The sequence below is a fragment of the Vipera berus genome (assembly GCF_964194415.1).
Source record: "Vipera berus genome assembly, chromosome: 3".
In the NCBI taxonomy this organism is placed as follows: Eukaryota; Metazoa; Chordata; class Lepidosauria; order Squamata; family Viperidae; genus Vipera; species Vipera berus.
The window spans coordinates 84,959,640-84,978,310 of record NC_138204.1 but is presented as its reverse complement, the minus strand read 5'-3'; the positions used below and the strand labels follow the sequence as shown (position 1 = coordinate 84,978,310).

General features: G+C 42.9%; 1 protein-coding gene across 1 annotated transcript in view; it reads left to right on the top strand.

The window, feature by feature from the left end:
• PALMD (palmdelphin) overlaps positions 1–18,671 on the top strand; it is a 51,489-nt gene that overhangs the window by 30,153 nt on the left and 2,665 nt on the right. The window contains exons 3-7 of the mRNA XM_081322294.1: positions 184–314; positions 5,729–5,843; positions 7,840–7,873; positions 7,956–8,069; positions 10,167–11,234. Coding sequence (XP_081178420.1) covers positions 184–314; positions 5,729–5,843; positions 7,840–7,873; positions 7,956–8,069; positions 10,167–11,234 — 1,462 coding nt within the window. The remainder of the gene's footprint in view (positions 1–183; positions 315–5,728; positions 5,844–7,839; positions 7,874–7,955; positions 8,070–10,166; positions 11,235–18,671) is intronic.

Genomic DNA, 18,671 nt, shown 5'->3' with positions numbered 1-18,671 from the left:
TAAGAAAAGGAGATAACAAATTAGTTCATGGAACTTGAGTAACTTGAACTTGATAATGATAACAAATGATACCATTCATCTGCTTATTCTACAGGACAGAACTGACATCTAGCCATGATGACAATATGTGCTAAAAGTATGATAGATGAAATTCTTAACCAGAATTTTTAAATATATCTATAGAAAAAAGCTCTGCGTGAGAAATGGCTCTGGGATGGATTAAGCACCCTTACTCCAGAAGAACAAAAAGAAATGCAAAACCAACATCGAGAAGATCAACACCGAATTAAGAAACTGGAACAAAATATTCTCAGGTACAACTTACATTTTCTTCCTTATTGGTGTTTAACAATATAAGCCCTTGGGATCAGAAGAATATTTGTTTTTTCCTAACAGGATTAATATTTGTTGGGCCAGCTATTTAATAATAATACTAACTTTACAGTCAAGACATCTAACATGAAACAGAACAGAGTATAAAAAGAACTACAGTTATTACACTAGGCCAGGGGTAGGCAACCTCGGCTCTTTTATGACTCATGGACTTCAACTCCCAGAATTCCTGAGCCAGCCATGCTGAGGGGAAAGGGAGAGGTTTCCAAGCTGAGCCATGCTGGCTCAGGAATTCTGGGGAGTTGAAGTCCACCAGTCATAAAAGAGCCAAGGTTGCCTACCCCTGGCCTAGGTCTAGGCCGCTTTATGACCCGTGGACTTCAACTCCCAGAATTCCTGAGCCAGCCATGCTGAGGGGAAGGGGAGAGGTTTCCAAGCTGAGCCATGCTGGCTGAGGAATTCTGGGAGTTGAAGTCCACAAGTCATAAAAGAGCTGAGGTTGCCTACCCCTGCACTAGGCAATGCAGAAAAAAATAAACAGAAAATGTTAAGCACTGGTCAATTATTGACAAAATATTAAAAGCTTCAATCTTTCCTAATTATTAGCTTAATCATCAGTTGGATAGCTAATATTAAAAAATCCGATAGTAAAGAGACAGCAAAAACTTTACAAAATTAGATCTGCTAAGGCTAACTAAGGCCAGATCAAAATGAGACCCCACATAAAAATGATAAACCAATAGAATATGTTGCCTAAATTTTACCTTGGTACTATTGCAGTATCCAAATCTTTGTGTGGCAAATATACCATCAGCCTAGGTGATGGTAAGACATTTGATCTAATTTTACTAAAAGTGATCCAGTATTAAGATTATTTAAATAAAAGGCCACTTGGAATTATAACTGGTGTCACATTTCCATAACAACAAGTCCTCTATTGTCTCTTGAATAAAGATATCCCATAAGGGAAGGAGATTTATAGCCCCATTGAAAAAAATAGTCCACTATCAAACCAACATGGGAAGTTTTCTTAGTCATGTAATTCTAAAGCAGGTGAAGCTATCATTCAAAAGTTCACTAACCTGCTTCTATTTTTAAAAACATAATATTTGGAGCCATATTTTACTGCAGACAGCCAGTCTTGAGTTTTAAAGGGGATTTCCAGTCTTGAAGGTAATAGTATTTGAAACCACTTAAGACATTTAAGAGAACCTGCAGGAACTTATTTTCCTGGAGATCATTTTTAGCTTTAAAAGCTGTCTTGGTTTAAATTGGAATTGGAATTGCTTAACATTAAAAAACTGAATTGTAGCTGAAACAAACTTCCCACCACCAAGGTAGAAAAAGCAAAACAGAACAGTATTCCCAATAATAATAAAATTTCTAATCTGTTCTGCTGACTGGTATAGATATCCCATCTATAAACAGTGGGGTTTTTTTTTTACTCCAATGCCAGGATCTTGAATTTTCCTTAATTTGTTTTCCTTTCAGAAGTCAGAAAATGTGACTAAAAAGCACCTCAACCTTAACCTAGTTTGTGGTAATAGGTCATTATCTCTGTTTAATAACACACAATTTTTTCCTGGTACCCAAATTTGATGAGTCCTCTCCTGCTTGGAATAAAAAGTCTTTTACTTTAAATTACAGCTCTTATAATCTATAGCCACTAGCCATTCTGGGTTAAATTAATGGGAATTAATGTAAAAAAACAGATCTTGGATATCCCAGATAGTCTGTTCTGTGCTTTAAGTTCTGGCTAATACCTTTGAATTATATAAAAAACCCTATGTATTCTTCTCTCCTTTTCCCAGACTATTGGGTAGAAAACAACTCCAGGAAAATCCATTGTTCTTAGAGAACTGATAGCTGTGTTTTTGATTAATGTAAGAGTAGAGGCGTAGTACCCTTTTTATGTTTTAGATTACAACTCTCAAGGTGCATTTCTATGGGCCATTTGCTAATTGAAATCCAAAACATCTGGAAACATTGGTTTGCTAACCTCTGGTATTTAGCCCATATTTCCTTTTAGTTTGATCTTGACCTTTCACACGCAAATGTATTCCAAACTATTCTCTATTCTGGAATGGTTTTGTTTTGGTGTATATTTACAGTATGCCTTTTATTGGAATAGATATCAACTGATTCGTAGCAAAATGTCATCAGGTTTAAATCAAAAAGGTTGCCAGGCATCCACTACACTCCTAGGTCTATATCAGGGGTAGGCAACCTCGGCTCTTTTGTGACTCCTGGACTTCAACTCCCAGAATTCCTGAGTCAGATATGCTGACTCAGGAATTCTGGGAGTTGAAGTCCAGGAGTCATAAAAGAGCCGAGGTTGCCTACCCCTGGTCTATATCATCACAGAGCAAATGGAATGTGAGGCTTGAGAACAGAGCACAAGACATAACACACAATTCAGTATTGATTTTACTGTGTTCTGTGCTCTATGAGCATATTTTAATAAGATAAATACCAACCAATTCTAATTCTGGTAGAATATGTCACCAGTGCAAATCAGGTTTACACTGACACTCTCCATCCAATAATCCATTTTCAGATAAACGTTGGTAGCTGAAAACAAATGTTCAGGCCCATGCCAAATAAAAGCAATTCAGTTCCAAGACAACGCCTCAATGGCGCAAAGAAATGTATATTTTTTACGTCAAGTTTTTCTACAGTGCTGGCATACAAAAGGGACTGTCCAGAATATAAAGTGGAAAATATTTCCTTCCATCACCTTGGTCCATTTCTGGAAAATTCCTCATTAGTTCAGATCCTTAGAAGATAATATTGAGATGTGGGCTGAGATTTTGTTTAACAGATTTCCATAGGGCAGGGATTACCACAGAAAAGGCATGCTCCTGGCTCCCATTATATGACAATAGTTGGGGGAAGGGACCAGGAGCATATCCCACCCTATCTGATCTGTGAGATGAGTTAGATGTCCTTCAGGAAAGGACATTCAGCAGATAGCCTGGCCCTACACCTTGAATTGCACCCATCAAGAAACCGAGAGCCAGTGCAACTTACACAACAGAAGTATCACACAGGCAATCCTAGGGGCCCCATTACTGTGCGCACCGCTGCCATCTGGACCACTTGAAGTTTCTGGGTGGTCTTCCAGGGCAGCCCCATGCAGAGGGCATTGCAGTAATCTACCAATTTTTTTTCCTTCTGAATTGCCACCAGTATTTTTCACCACAGCCTAGAGTTCTCGTTATTGCCCTCATCTTCTGCTCTCCTGCTTAAGCCTATATTATTTTACCCTGTGACTAAAATAATATTTTAAGAGGCTAACCGGTGCCCTGCCCTCCTCTTAGCTCTTGTGTTGACTTAGCCATGTTGGAGGGAGGGGTGGGGGGGGGTGCTGTAGACGAGGACAAAGCCTACCCAGCCCTCTTCCGGGGCTCTGCAAAGCTGCTGCTTTGGTTGCAAGGACACTGCAGCAAGCTGCCGCATGCCTTTGCTTCCAAAAGTGAGGAGAATCCCAGGTGCCAAGAATTCCTGAAAGTGGGAAACCGCCTATGTTGCAGCTAATGAGCGAACACAAAGCCAAATCACATTCTCTGTGTTTCCTTTGGGCCAGCAGCTGAACCAATCAATATGCAACAATATTCAGTATGCAACAATAACAGCAACAAAAGAAGCATTACTAGTGTCATAGCTATAAACAAAGCAGGGTTTGTCTGTCACAGCTTCTCCATATGAACGAGTGCTGGATTTGGGCAATCTAACTAACGAGAGTTTCATCTGTTTCCCCAACTTTTTCTCAGTCAAAAAATCACTGTCAAAAGTTTTTCTACCATTTGAGGATATGCATGAAAATTGTATTGTTAAAAAAAATGAAGATTACCTGTCAAACTTTCTTCTCAGTCAAAGGAAAAAATAAAAAATCTGTATTAGGACCAGATATATGACACGGCTTAGGCTATTTTACTTCTTCCCCCATCCATTGTGGTCTTTGGCTGCCTTAAAAATACAGGTAGTCCTCGACTTAAAACAGTTCATTTAGTGACCATTTGAAGTTACCATGGCACTGAAAATAGTGATTTGTGACTATTTTTCACACTTATGTCTACTGCAGTATCCCCACGGTCATGTGATTTACATTCAGATGCTTGACACCTGGATTCGCATTTATGACGGTGAGGTCCCAGGGTGAGGTGAACCCTTTTGTGACCTTCTGGCAAGCAAAGTCAATGGGAAAGCCAGATTCACTTAACAACGGTGTTCCTAATTTAACAGCTGCAGTGATTCACTTAACTGTGGCAAGAAAAAATGTAAAATAGGGCAAACCCGCTTATCAAATGTTTCGCTTAGCAACATAAATTTTGGGCTCATTTGGGGCCATAACTCGAGGACTACCTGTATTCGGTGCAGGTTCTGGCACCAAAAGGTTGCCTGCTTCTGATTCAGGCAAATAAGTTTTGAATCAACCTCATGTTCAAGCGGAGTCCACCTAGCCACTTTGCAGAATAAGGTGTCTGCTTCCTGCAGTAAAAGTTGGTAGATGAGGTGGAAGGATAGTGACAGTAGCCTACCACCACTTTTCCTCCAAACTCTGTTTGCCATTAAACATGGCACGGTGATGTCCTGTTAAAGTTTGAAATGCTAGTTCAGCTAGATACAGCGATAGCACTGAGACTTATATACCGCTTCCCAGTGCTTTACAGCCCTCTCTAAGCAATTTACAAAGCCAGCACATTGCCCCTAACAATCTGGGTCCTCATTTTATCAACTTTGGAAGGATGGAAGGCTGAGCCTAACCCTAACTTTGAACTGGTGAGAATCAAACTGCTGGCAGTCAGCATAATTAGCCTGCAATACTCCATTCTAACCACTGCACCACCACGGCTCTTGATCCTGAGAAAGAGACATTAATGCAAACTAACTGGAGAGAATAACAGGATACAGGGGTTCCTAATTTGTGTAGATAGCAATAGCACTTAGACTTATATACTGCTTCACAATGCTTTACAGCCCTTTCTAAGTGGTTTACAGAGTCAGCATTTTGCCCCCCCCCCCCAACAATCTGGCTCCTCATTTTACTGACTTCAGAAGAATGGAAGGCTGAGTCAACCTTGAGCCAGTCGGGATCAAACCACTGGCAGTGAGTTGAATTAGCCTGCAATACTGCACTCTAACCATTGGGCCACCATGGCTCCTGATATTGTACATGGATATTGTACATGGAAGCAGGCAATGAATTACCTTGGGGCAATCCTGATTCTGGAACAGACTTTTTCTGAGTTGGGAGTGCAGTTCCCACAATTTCCAAAGCCTTCAAATTCTAGGAGTTGATCTCCAGCAAGTGCCAAATTGAGAAAAAAAATGGTTCTCTGTCATGTATTCATTACTGTTAATCTGGGGTCTACCTAATATTACATCTATGCAGGCTTGAGCAAGAAATTGAGGATCTTGAGAAAGAAGAATTGACAATCTCGGTAAAAGAAAAAGCCATTTTGAAGAAACTTAAATCTGTTGAAAGGACCACAGAAGATATTATAAAGGTCAGCATCTAATTTTGAAATCCTGTTGCCGCTGATACAGTCAATTGATCTGTCAAAAATAACAAATGAACTTTAAGGTAGGCACAGGGATGAAAGGAAGGAAATATTCAAGGCTACAATCTGATGCACAGCACTAGAAATTAATACTACCAAAAAATTTACAAAAGTGAAGCTCAGGATCAGATACTGTACACAAAGTAAATGTCAGGATCAATTGAGTTATATTACCAAGCCTGGATTTTTAGCACTGCCAAATCTGTTCCACGTTATAAGATTTTTCCCCCTAAATTTCTATTTTAACCCTGTAGCAGCATATAATTGTACTTTGTGGTATGCACCGAAGTAGTATTACAACATGAAATTATTTGACCTTAACTAATAACTGTATATTACCTAAAAGTTAAGAACATTTGAGTATGTTCCCTTGCTCTCTCCAAACCCCCAAAGAAAGAAAAAGAATGATGTATATTTATTCATCCTTCAGGGGAAGAAGTCTGAACAAACACAGAAGCTTCTTCTGAAACTCAAATACAGTATTATGCAATTGGTACAGTGTGGAAATTTCTCAGCTTTATTGAGAATATAGTAGTACAGAGACATGGAGGAAAAAACGTGTTATTGACTGGAAATGACAAACACATTTACCACTTAAACTTCCTATGTAAAACTAATTGGACAATGTGATTAATGACATGTAAATAAGGGTGGGAATTGTGTATGATACGATGGGCTAGGGGAGGAGATTTCAGATTCTGGCATCCCTCCATGAGTGCCGATGTTTTGTTTCATTATTAAGACTTTTTAGATAAACAATGCTTGAATTTTGTTTGAACTGTCTCATTAATCGGAACCATGACAACAGGGGTGTCAAACTGGATCCGTCATGCGCAAAGGCAAAAAAACGTTGCAAAACGTCACGATACGTCACCTGACTCAATCGAGTTTGACACCCATGATTTAAAAAGGTTTTGTAATCATTTTAATACCCAAGGAAATGCTTGCTCCCTTTTGGGAAGAGAGAAACCTTGATTTCTAGAGCTGATCTGGATTTTTATAATAACAGCCTGGCTCTGAGAAAGTTTAGGCTTTTTACTGTTTTGCTTCTTTCCACTTTGTGAATTCTTTGCCATTTTTTTTTGGTAATGATTCCCTTCCCCTTTCTTTTTCCCAACTATACACACAATAATGTAAGATACTAAGTTTGTGAACAATTTTTTTAAAAACGCAATAAAACAGCCCATATAATTGCGGCAAGGACACAGGAAATTTTCGTCTCCAAAAATATGGTCCCACTCACTTTTCAGCCTTCGTCCCCCTCCCTCACTTCCTATTAAAACATGACCCTTGGGTACCAAACTATTGCTCCTCTCTGTTTTATAGAAATTATTTTTCAATCCCAATTACTTTTAAAGCTGACATCTTACACACATTTATTGAAAACTATGCCATGGGATATATTCCTGAGTCACCACATGGAATTGGTTACATCAGTGATGGCAAACCTTTTAGAGACCGAGTGCCCAAACTGCAAGCCAAAACCCACTTACGTATCATTGGGTGCCGGGTGGGCGTGGGCCATTGGGTGTGTGTGACCCCTTGGGTGGGCATGGTCCATTGGGTGGGCGTGGCTGTGGTGGTAAAGGCAGACTGGGTGGGATTAAAAAGTTCAATCAATCAATTCCAACTTTGCAAATCTTTTTTTCCCTGCGAGAAGTTGAAATTGATTGATTGATTGATTGATTGAACCTTTTTTTTTGCACACTGCGGCATAGGCCTAAAGTGAAAAGGTTTTATAAAACCCAGCTGAAGGCCTAGGACTGGGGCGACGGGGCGCGTGCCCACAGAAAGGGCTCTGCATGCCACCTGTGGCACGCGTGCCATTGGTTCGCCACCACGGGCTTATATCAATTAACCTAAAGAAAGTAATAATCAATTGTATTGTAATTCTTTAAATGATGGGAAAAATCACAGAATTCTTTGTTACTTTTTTTTTTAGTCCGTGAAAGTGGAAAGAGTAGAGACTACAGAAGGTATGTTTCTCTTATACTTATCAAATTATTTTATGCAAAAGCCGAAGTGATATATGTACTAATTAACTATCCATTTTTATAGAGCCAGTTGACTATATATATGCCAACATACCAGACCTTCCGAAACCTTTCAGACCTTCTGCACTTAAAAAGGCAGGCCCTCTGCAAACAGATGATGAAGAAGAAAATCGAAAAGGTACAGATTAACAGTCCAATTCAAAGAAAACCCATGAGTATGGTCTTACCTTTTGAAAACAACCTAAGTGTCATAAAAGCAGCACACATGGTTGTTGCTGGTTATTATTTCGTAAGTTCATAACCAGCATTATCTAACTCGGTGCCCTTCTAGATGCATTCCGTTCCATGTAACCACATTAAGGGAAATTATGACTTGGGAGGGCTTAAACTGATGAGTTTCCACATGTGGATTCTGCTTCACTGTGAAACAAGTTCACATTTTCCAAACATATATTTAATGCTGGAGATCTCAGATTTATTCTTAGCTCACATATGATGAAGCTGGCACTAACTAGTTCAACTTTAGCAGCCTAAGCAAAAGAACAGGGATGAAACTAAGAAATGTTGTGTCAGTTTGTCTCCTCTTTTCACCACAAAGAGTTGTCATGAAAAGCATTAGGCTATGAAATTGTCGTGTGTGTGTGTGTGTGTGTGTGTGTGTGTGTGTGTGTGTGTGTGTGTGTGTGTAATGGGGAAGGGGATTTTTGTTGCTGTAGGAATGGCAGCAGATCAGGCCAAGGCAGGTTTCCTCTTCTTGTTTTTTTATTTTATTTTTTTCAGATTGGAAGGAGTTAAAACGATTGCAGGCTGCTTTCCAACCACTTCTGAGAGTTGAATATGACTGTCTAGTCCTCTATTATCTGCATTTGGTTTTCTCCAGCCACTGGTATCTTCTAGATACATTGGATTACAACTTCCAGAAGATCAACCAGCATGAATTAAAATTCTGAGAGTTGTAATCCAGCACATCTGGAAGAGATTCACTTGAGAAAATCAGGGACACACTGCAAGTAGCTAGTGATAATTGCAGAAGCTTCAGACTGAACGCCATTTTTTTTGGCAGGAGATGGGCCACCAAATTATAGCTCTTGGGGAAAAAAAGGTTTTCTATTTCCTGGTAATTGATGGATCACAAAAGATTTATAGTGTTTTAGATAAACAGATTTACTGGTAAATGTTTGGCATGTTAACTTGCATAGATTTCTTTGCGAAGCTGACTCATGTTCTCATTTAAATTGTTAACAAAGCTCACACACACAAACACACATCATTTTAAATTTGACCATCAACACTGTATCACAGAACTATAACAGGGGCATCCTCAGGGAAGGCAAGAAGAGCAAATATATATGTCATTTCATCACTGGCAACATGATATGAGATTTGTCATTTGTGAAATTGCACTATTTATATGTTTACACCATAATACACGTGATGCCATCATGGCTTCTACCAGATGCCTATATGTATAGGCTCAATTTTATTACAATAAAATTGAGCCTATATAAAGTCACATTGTATTATACTGAGATTTCTACAATGCAAACAAAGCCATCTGCGCTACCTTATTCTAATCTTTAATGCATGGTAAGGAGGAATAAGGAGAAAATGTGCCTTATGTTTACTTCCTCAATGTCCTCTTGGCTGAAATCAAATTTTGAACTTTGAAATTTCAAATTTCAAAATTTGAAATCAAATTTTGTGTGACATAAACTGGAAAAACCAGGTAGATTGGATGAAAGTGCTCAATCTTTCCCTAGTGTTGACTCCTTTCCACTTCCTAGCAGTTTTTGTCTTAGCATACTGTAACTTACTTCCTATATGGAGAAAAAGAATTGTAAGTAAAGAGCTAACTGGGGTAGGGTAAATTCCCCACACACAAGGCTTGAAATTATTCAGCCTACTTTGCTGGCACACAGGTCTACTGTTATCTCCTATAGATTTTTAAGTTGTTTATTTGTAATGCAATATGCACCTGGAGGAGCAGTGGAGGACACTGTTGGCAACAGAGAGCTTTCCCAGAAAAAGGGCAAGATTAAGACACTGTGCAATCCTGAGCTGGATACAGAAGGGGGAAGAGGTTCTAGCCACAGCCTAGAATGTCTCCGGATATATCGATATCTTTAGATTAGAAAGTTATAGCTTTAGTTCGACAAGATTCTGTCCACTAGGCATAAGCAAATAAAGGATTAAAGTGGATTGGATTTTGCTGTGTCATTTGACAATATCATTAGCTAATTACCTTTTAAAAGGTTGCTTGCTTCTTTCCCTACAGCATTGTTTGCTATGGAAATTAAAGTAAAAAAAGACATGAAGACTGGTGAGAGTACAGTTTTGTCAACAATACCCCTTCCTTCAGAAGAATTTAAAGGAGCAGGAGTCAAAGTGTATGACGATGGCAGAAAGTCTGTCTATGCAGTGTGTGCCAATGGGAGCATAAAGAATGATGATGTGGATGACCTTGCCCCAATTGAAGTGGAGGATATCTTACGACAAGCAACTGAGAAACAATCCAAGTCTCCCACTGAATATCATGAGCCAGTATATGCCAACCAGTTTTGCAGACCCAGAACACCTCAAAAGAATAAATTCATCCAAGAGGCAAATGGTGGAAAAGATAATTTCCAGAATAAGATCGGCCACCTTGACAATTTTTCTAATGAACTTGTTGATAAGGATAAGTGGCATGATATTAAAAAAGATGGTCTAGATACTTCAAAGAGCTGCCAGCAAAACGCTCATTGTCCAGTTAGTCAACAGTTAGGAAGGCCCCTACAGGTTAGTCCTCAAAATAAGCTAGTATCTTCTTGTGTAGCTTCTCAAAGAGAAGCTACACAAGAAACTGCTCAGCCTTATCAAAAGATAAAGGAGTGCCAAGATAAGAAGATCAGAAACTCTTCTCCAGTAACACTAGAGAGTGAGGATAATTATAGCGTGGTCCAAGCGATGCCATGTTATGTGGATGATACAGAAGAACCAGTTACAATGATTTTCATGGGATACCAACATGTGGATGATGATGAACTAAATAAAAAAATCTGTGGATATGATGGGATTATCCATGCGGAACTTGTTGTCATCAGCGATGACAGTGAAGATGAAGAAAGAAAAATTGAGACACCTCTTTATCATCCGGTGGGTCCTTCTAGCCAGGTCTATCAGCCATCCAATCAGACATGCACAGTTTCACAGACAAAAACTTTTGGAGACAACATAAACAAGCCACTGTACAAAAATTCCATGTCACTGAAAGAACAGGAAGAAAGTTTGAGCTGTTCTACCTTTAATGGTCAACTTGATGGCCACTTAGCAAGTGATGGAACAGAAGAACCTTCTTTAACAGGTAAAAAAATGGGCAAGTCACAGCACTGTTGTGCTCTCGTATAACAGATTCATTACTCACATTACTCTCTTCCTCTTCTTGTTTTTCATTTTAATTCTGATTCATCTGCAAACTCTAACCAATTTCCTCCTGCTCTTCTCAATTCTAATCCACCCTTCCTCACATTCTCCTGATGTATTGAATTCCCACTTTCCACAATCCCTTACTGACATTTTCAATGGTTAAGTTGAGTTGAACATACTATGCTGATTATACATCATAGAAAATGAAGTACAGATTGAGGAAGCTGCAGATTGAGGAACCTTGTTTAAGGGCCTCATTTAATTTTTAATAATGTCCAATCATAATGTGAAGGATCTAAGTGGTCAGAACAGAACGTTTGTTTAATATTACTAAAATCTAATCAGAATAATAATGCAAATCAGATATTTAACTTTCTAATTTAAGCACATTTTGAAAATAGCATTAAGAATTCTCATTGCACCTATGCAATATATGGCAAATCAATTCAGATTGCATTTTGGTGGTTAAATAATAACCTTTCCTTCCATTTTGGAATTTACTCATATGTCTTGCCTTGATCATTATTGGATGGTGCCTGTTTCACCTGATAGGACTTAATGCAACTTTTAATATATAATTTTACCATGTTTTAACAGAGAATGCCTGTTTTAATAGTAAAAAAAAACAGAAATCCATTTCTGTCTGTACATTAATCTCAGATGTGTATCTACCTTTAATAAAAGCTGTTACATTTTCTAATCTTTTGCATGAAATCATCTCACTTTCAATCTTTTGCATTCAAAATGTTTTACAGATCATAATAGCCTTAAAATCAAGCGGCTTCAGAGTTCATATTTTTATTCTGTGTCAGTGCAAATACAACTAATAGTAGCTTCCTTCAACGAGTGCAAAACAGGTAGCACAATCTTCATACAATCAAGCCTTTTGTTTATGCAAGCCTATATTTGGTCTAAGATGAAATGTTTGCTTTTCATCTAAGAGGCGCTAAAGTGGTCTTTTAATCCTATTTAATGGACAAAGCAAAGAAAGGATCTTCCCTTTATTCATTATTGCTTAAGTACTGAACAGGGAGTGATTGTCGAGAAATAAAGGATTGTTAGAATGTCTAGGGAACAATGTTTTCCTCAGCAGATGTCTAGAGATCCCAACTAGTGATACAGATCTCAGACTCATGATGTGGTTGGAATAGAAGGAGAAGTGCAAGTGAAAGCGAGAGTTGAAGTTTCTTTCATCAGACAGCAAAAAAACAATTACATTAGCTAGCAATAAACCACATGTGCCCTATTTATTCTCGAACTTTCAAGAAGAATTTTATGGAAGAAAAACCTGTGTTGATGAAATAGTACAAGTTCTCGCCTCATTCAGTGCTTGGAGGTTGCAGACCTCTCTCTGCAGACAAGAGTCTCACACACACAGATGCACACACTTTGTAAAAGTATATTGAGAAATGAAGACCAAATCTTTCCTGTTTTATAACAATCATACCCTGACTAGTGTGTCCTTGGGTTTAGAATAGCTATGAAGAATATAGAGCTCTCTCTCACTCTCTTGCTCTATGTCTCTCTTTCTGTGTGTGTGTGTGTGTGTGTCTGTCTGTCTCTCAATCCTGCACTGTGGACTTAGAACATTTAAGGCACTCTGTTTTCTGCAGAACAAATAGTAAAGGTGTTGCAACAGTGGGTGGATCACAAGCTTACACAATACTGTAGTATGATCCAGTTAGCACAGCATTTGGGCCAGGGTATACCTCAGCCTGAAGTGGCCCTGGAGTGGCAGACCAGTGTGGCTTTCCTTCTCAGTTTGCCTGACTCGCAAAGCTTGACAGTCTGCAATTAGTTTGATGTCACATGTTTAAAATGCAAGCTCAGTAGTAGCAGACCAGTACTGTATATGAGGGAGCAGTGTCCTTTTATTAAAGGAACAGCTGGCATATTCTTATACATGCCTCAGATTCTTGAGTGGGTGAGAGATTGCAAAGCTAATGGCTGTCCAAGTTTGGTTCCCTTTGGGTAGGGAAAAAAAATCCCTGGAGATTTAAACATCTGAGGTGAACATAGTTGAGCCTGAGAGCATATTTCTATAAGGAGCCAATGACCCACATTATATTTATGTATTAATCAAATTTATACACCACCCACCTCACTTAAGTGGCTCTGGGTGGTTTACAAAGAACATTGTAAAATAATATACAAACATGACTAAAAGCACAGTTAAAAATGAAATTAAAAACAAAGTTAAGATTTACAAGTTAAAAGTAAAAAAAATCAGAGTTAAGAAATTAAAGCTAAAAGGGGTATAGCTTCAACAGGGTTTTCCATAACTAAAACCTGACTTAGTTTTTTTAAATAGAATAGATTAAACCATCTTGATGATGGAGCAGAGGGGAAAGTAGATCTATGGTCTCCTCAAAACCATTGAAGAAGATACTTTATTGCATGATTACCCTCTGTATTCTATGGAATTTCCCTGTAGGACAATCTAGCAGCAGATTTGGTGATTGCTGAGAGATTCAAGAAATAAAAAAGGAAATAGTTCTTCACACAGTGTAAAACTTAACTGAAATTGAACTGCCATCAATTTGTCTTTAAAAGAAAGATTAGAAGTGAATCTCTCGAGTTGAGCTAAGTTCCAAGTGATTTCACAGCTGGATTCACAAGTTCTCCTCACAATATTATAGGAATAATGGAATAATTTGACATTGTCTTCTACTGTGATATTTGATTTCCCCCTCTGACCTACAAACCTGGGAATTCATGGTGGTGGTCTGACTGTGCTTAGCTTTTGGGGGGGGGGGAATCAGGCAAGTGGGTATTAGTCATGATTATTATATGGTCCAGGATTAAATTCAGCATGCCTTGGGACACCAATTGTAAGAAACATCAGCCAAGCTGAGAAACAAATGTTCTTGGGCAAGCCTGTAATGCATACTTATCTTCAAGCAGATTCAAATCAAAATATATTTGTGTAGAAACTCAAGTCAGGCCATTCTCGGTATTGCTTGTGCTAGATATTTCATCTTTCTAGGATCTGCTGTTAACAAATTCAGGACTACTTCAGGACTATTTGTATGTATTTTCTGTATACCGTATATACTTGAGTATAAGCCGAATTTTTCAGCCCACTTTTTGGGCTGAAAAATTCCACTTCGGCTTATACTCCAGTCAACAAAAAAACTTACCGAGGACTTGTGCGCGGCCGAGGCTTTGGTGCTTCCGGGATCGCCCGCACCTCTCCCAAGCCACCGCCGTCCGAGACCTGCCGAAGTTTGGGGAGGTTTGGGGAGGTGCGCGCGCACCTCCCCAAACTCCGCGCCTTGCCTGCCTGCTTCTTTCCGCAGCGGAAAGAAGCAGGCAGGCAGGGCGCGGAGGAACGGAGACTTGCCGACGTTTGGGGAGGTTTGGGCGCCTCCCCAAACCTCGGCAGGTCTCCGTTCCTCCGCGCAGACCTGCCGACGTTTGGGGAGGTTTGGGCGCCTCCCCAAACCTCGGCAGGTCTCCGTTCCTCCTGCCGACCTTTGGGGAGGTTTGGGCGCCTCCCCAAACCTCCCCAGGTCTCCGTTCCTCCTGCCGACCTTTGGGGAGGTTTGGGCGCCTCCCCAAACGTCCCCAAACCTCGGCAGGTCTCCGTTCCTCCTGCCGACCTTTGGGGAGGTTTGGGCGCCTCCCCAAACCTCCCCAAACCTCGGCAGGTCTCCGTTCCTCCTGCCGACCTTTGGGGAGGTTTGGGCGCCTCCCCAAACCTCCCCAAACGTCGGCAAGTCTCCGTTCCTCCGCGCCTTGCCTGCCTGCTTCTTTCCGCAGCGGAAAGAAGCAGGCAGGCAGGGCGCGGAGGAACGGAGACTTGCCGACGTTTGGGGAGGTTTGGGCGCCTCCCCAAACCTCGGCAGGTCTCCGTTCCTCCGCGCAGACCTGCCGACGTTTGGGGAGGTTTGGGCGCCTCCCCAAACCTCGGCAGGTCTCCGTTCCTCCTGCCGACCTTTGGGGAGGTTTGGGCGCCTCCCCAAACCTCCCCAGGTCTCCGTTCCTCCTGCCGACCTTTGGGGAGGTTTGGGCGCCTCCCCAAACGTCCCCAAACCTCGGCAGGTCTCCGTTCCTCCTGCCGACCTTTGGGGAGGTTTGGGCGCCTCCCCAAACCTCCCCAAACCTCGGCAGGTCTCCGTTCCTCCTGCCGACCTTTGGGGAGGTTTGGGCGCCTCCCCAAACGTCCCCAAACCTCGGCAGGTCTCCGTTCCTCCTGCCGACCTTTGGGGAGGTTTGGGCGCCTCCCCAAACCTCCCCAAACCTCGGCAGGTCTCCGTTCCTCCGCGCAGACCTGCCGACCTTTGGGGAGGTTTGGGCGCCTCCCCAAACGTCCCCAAACCTCGGCAGGTCTCCGTTCCTGTTTGGGGAGGTTTGGGCGCCTCCCCAAACCTCCCCAAACCTCGGAAGGTCTCCGTTCCTCCGCGCAGACCTGCCGACCTTTGGGGAGGTTTGGGCGCCTCCCCAAACGTCCCCAAACCTCGGCAGGTCTCCGTTCCTGTTTGGGGAGGTTTGGGCGCCTCCTCAAACCTCGGCAGGTCTCCGTTCCTCCGCGCAGACCTGCCGACGTTTGGGGAGGTTTGGGCGCCTCCCCAAACCTCCCCAAACCTCGGCAGGTCTCCGTTCCTGTTTGGGGAGGTTTGGGCGCCTCCCCAAACCTCCCCAAACCTCGGCAGGTCTCCGTTCCTCCGCGCAGACCTGCCGACCTTTGGGGAGGTTTGGGCGCCTCCCCAAACCTCCCCAAACGTCGGCAGGTCTGCGCGGAGGAACGGAGACCTGCCGAGGTTTGGGGACGTTTGGGGAGGCGCCCAAACCTCCCCAAACAGGAACGGAGACCTGCCGAGGTTTGGGGACGTTTGGGGAGGCGCCCAAACCTCCCCAAAGGTCGGCAGGTCTGCGCGGAGGAACGGAGACCTGCCGAGGTTTGGGGACGTTTGGGGAGGCGCCCAAACCTCCCCAAACAGGAACGGAGACCTGCCGAGGTTTGGGGACGTTTGGGGAGGCGCCCAAACCTCCCCAAAGGTCGGCAGGTCTGCGCGGAGGAACGGAGACCTGCCGAGGTTTGGGGAGGTTTGGGGAGGCGCCCAAACCTCCCCAAACAGGAACGGAGACCTGCCGAGGTTTGGGGACGTTTGGGGAGGCGCCCAAACCTCCCCAAAGGTCGGCAGGTCTGCGCGGAGGAACGGAGACCTGCCGAGGTTTGGGGAGGTTTGGGGAGGCGCCCAAACCTCCCCAAACAGGAACGGAGACCTGCCGAGGTTTGGGGAGGTTTGGGGAGGCGCCCAAACCTCCCCAAACGTCGGCAGGTCTGCGCGGAGGAACGGAGACCTGCCGAGGTTTGGGGAGGTTTGGGGAGGCGCCCAAACCTCCCCAAACAGGAACGGAGACCTGCCGAGGTTTGGGGACGTTTGGGGAGGCGCCCAAACCTCCCCAAAGGTCGGCAGGTCTGCGCGGAGGAACGGAGACCTGCCGAGGTTTGGGGAGGCGCCCAAACCTCCCCAAAGGTCGGCAGGAGGAACGGAGACCTGCCGAGGTTTGGGGAGGTTTGGGGAGGCGCCCAAACCTCCCCAAAGGTCGGCAGGAGGAACGGAGACCTGCCGAGGTTTGGGGAGGCGCCCAAACCTCCCCAAAGGTCGGCAGGAGGAACGGAGACCTGCCGAGGTTTGGGGAGGCGCCCAAACCTCCCCAAAGGTCGGCAGGAGGAACGGAGACCTGGGGAGGTTTGGGGAGGCGCCCAAACCTCCCCAAAGGTCGGCAGGAGGAACGGAGACCTGCCGACGTTTGGGGAGGTTTGGGGAGGCGCCCAAACCTCCCCAAAGGTCGGCAGGAGGAACGGAGACCTGCCGACGAGCCGCGGCCACACAGGGTATTCCTGTGTATTCAGGCTTGCAAAATGGCGGATCGAGCCTCTGCTGGCGGCAGAGGCTTGCAGAACGGCGGATCGGCTTATACTCGAGTCAATAACTTTTTCCAGTTTTGGGGGGTGAAATTGGGGGTCTCGGCTTATACTCGAGTCGGCTTATACTCAAGTATATACGGTATATATTTTCTACCACTCAAGCATCTTTTCCACAGGAATCTTTATTTTTGTGATACTTCTCTAATAAGTGTGGTTTGAACATACTGTATGTTCTAATTTTGTGCAAATTTTGGAACCCTAAACCACACTTTGCATACAAAAATATGAATGATACCTGGAAATCTAGATTCTCTGTATGTGGCGGGGGGGCAATCTCAGCTTGGGTGTCTGTTTTGATGGGCCAAATTTCCCATTTGTTGCTTGTATGTTGCTAGTAAAAGGACTGGAAAATGATGGTGAACTTTTCGGCATGTGTCAAAAATGTGGAAAATGCTTCATTCTCATGGTGGGTGGGTGGGTGGGTCTCTCACACCCACACCCACACACCTGAACAAGAGAGAAACCATTGTCCCTGTTCTCAGCCATCCTGAACACTGGCACTTGATGGCAAGGCTGGGCCTGAAGTAAAGGTCTGAGCCTTTACTTCAGCCCTAGTGCACAACTGCCCCTCAAATAGATCCCCTTGCACCCTTCCCCAAGGCACACATACCTTGGAGAATGATGTAATGGCCCCTGTGTTCCTCAGGATCTGCCATCTTACCATCAGGTGATGTTCTTTCTGTTTTCAAGCCCCTGTAGCCTACCTGAAGCTGCTCCAGGTCACACAACACCTTCATTCTTGAAGCGGCTTGCTCTTCCACAGCCTCTGCAGCTTCCAAAAATTGTGCAAAAGCACACACACCCCATTCCCGTGTGATTTTCAGAGGCCACATGACAACCCACCCCATTCTCATTCAATCTCCACAGCCTTTGAAAATCATGTGATAAGGCATGTTTTCAAAACAGTTGTCAAGTGTTGAATGGTGGCGTGTCATCCAAAATGTTGTGGCGTGTAACCTTTTAACACACAGGGTCACAGGTTGGCCATCACAGGGATAGGACTTAAGTCTGTGTGGTATAATGTAAGAACTGATGACAGAGTACTTGATCACCTGCTGATGTGCGTCTTTGATTCCATGGTTATGGACTTCCCAAGTATTGAAGGACAGAGTCTGTAAGATATTTCTACGTTATAGTTGGTAGTTTTTTGTTTTCCCCCCTTAACATATGGAATGTTGTAATGCTGCTTAAAAGAAACCCAAAAGACAATGAGTATCCTAATTTTGTCCATACAATACACTTGTATGCTTTGCTAATTGATTTAGTCAGTACTTTCTCTTGATCAACAATTTCCTTATTGCCCTACCAGTCTGAGCTCGCATTACGGAATTGAAATAAGCACATCAGCTATAGATATGCCCTCATAGCATTTGCTATTGAAGCAGTTTGATTGCCTTTGCCTTGGTCCCCTCCTCCATAGCTTTCCCCACACATTGT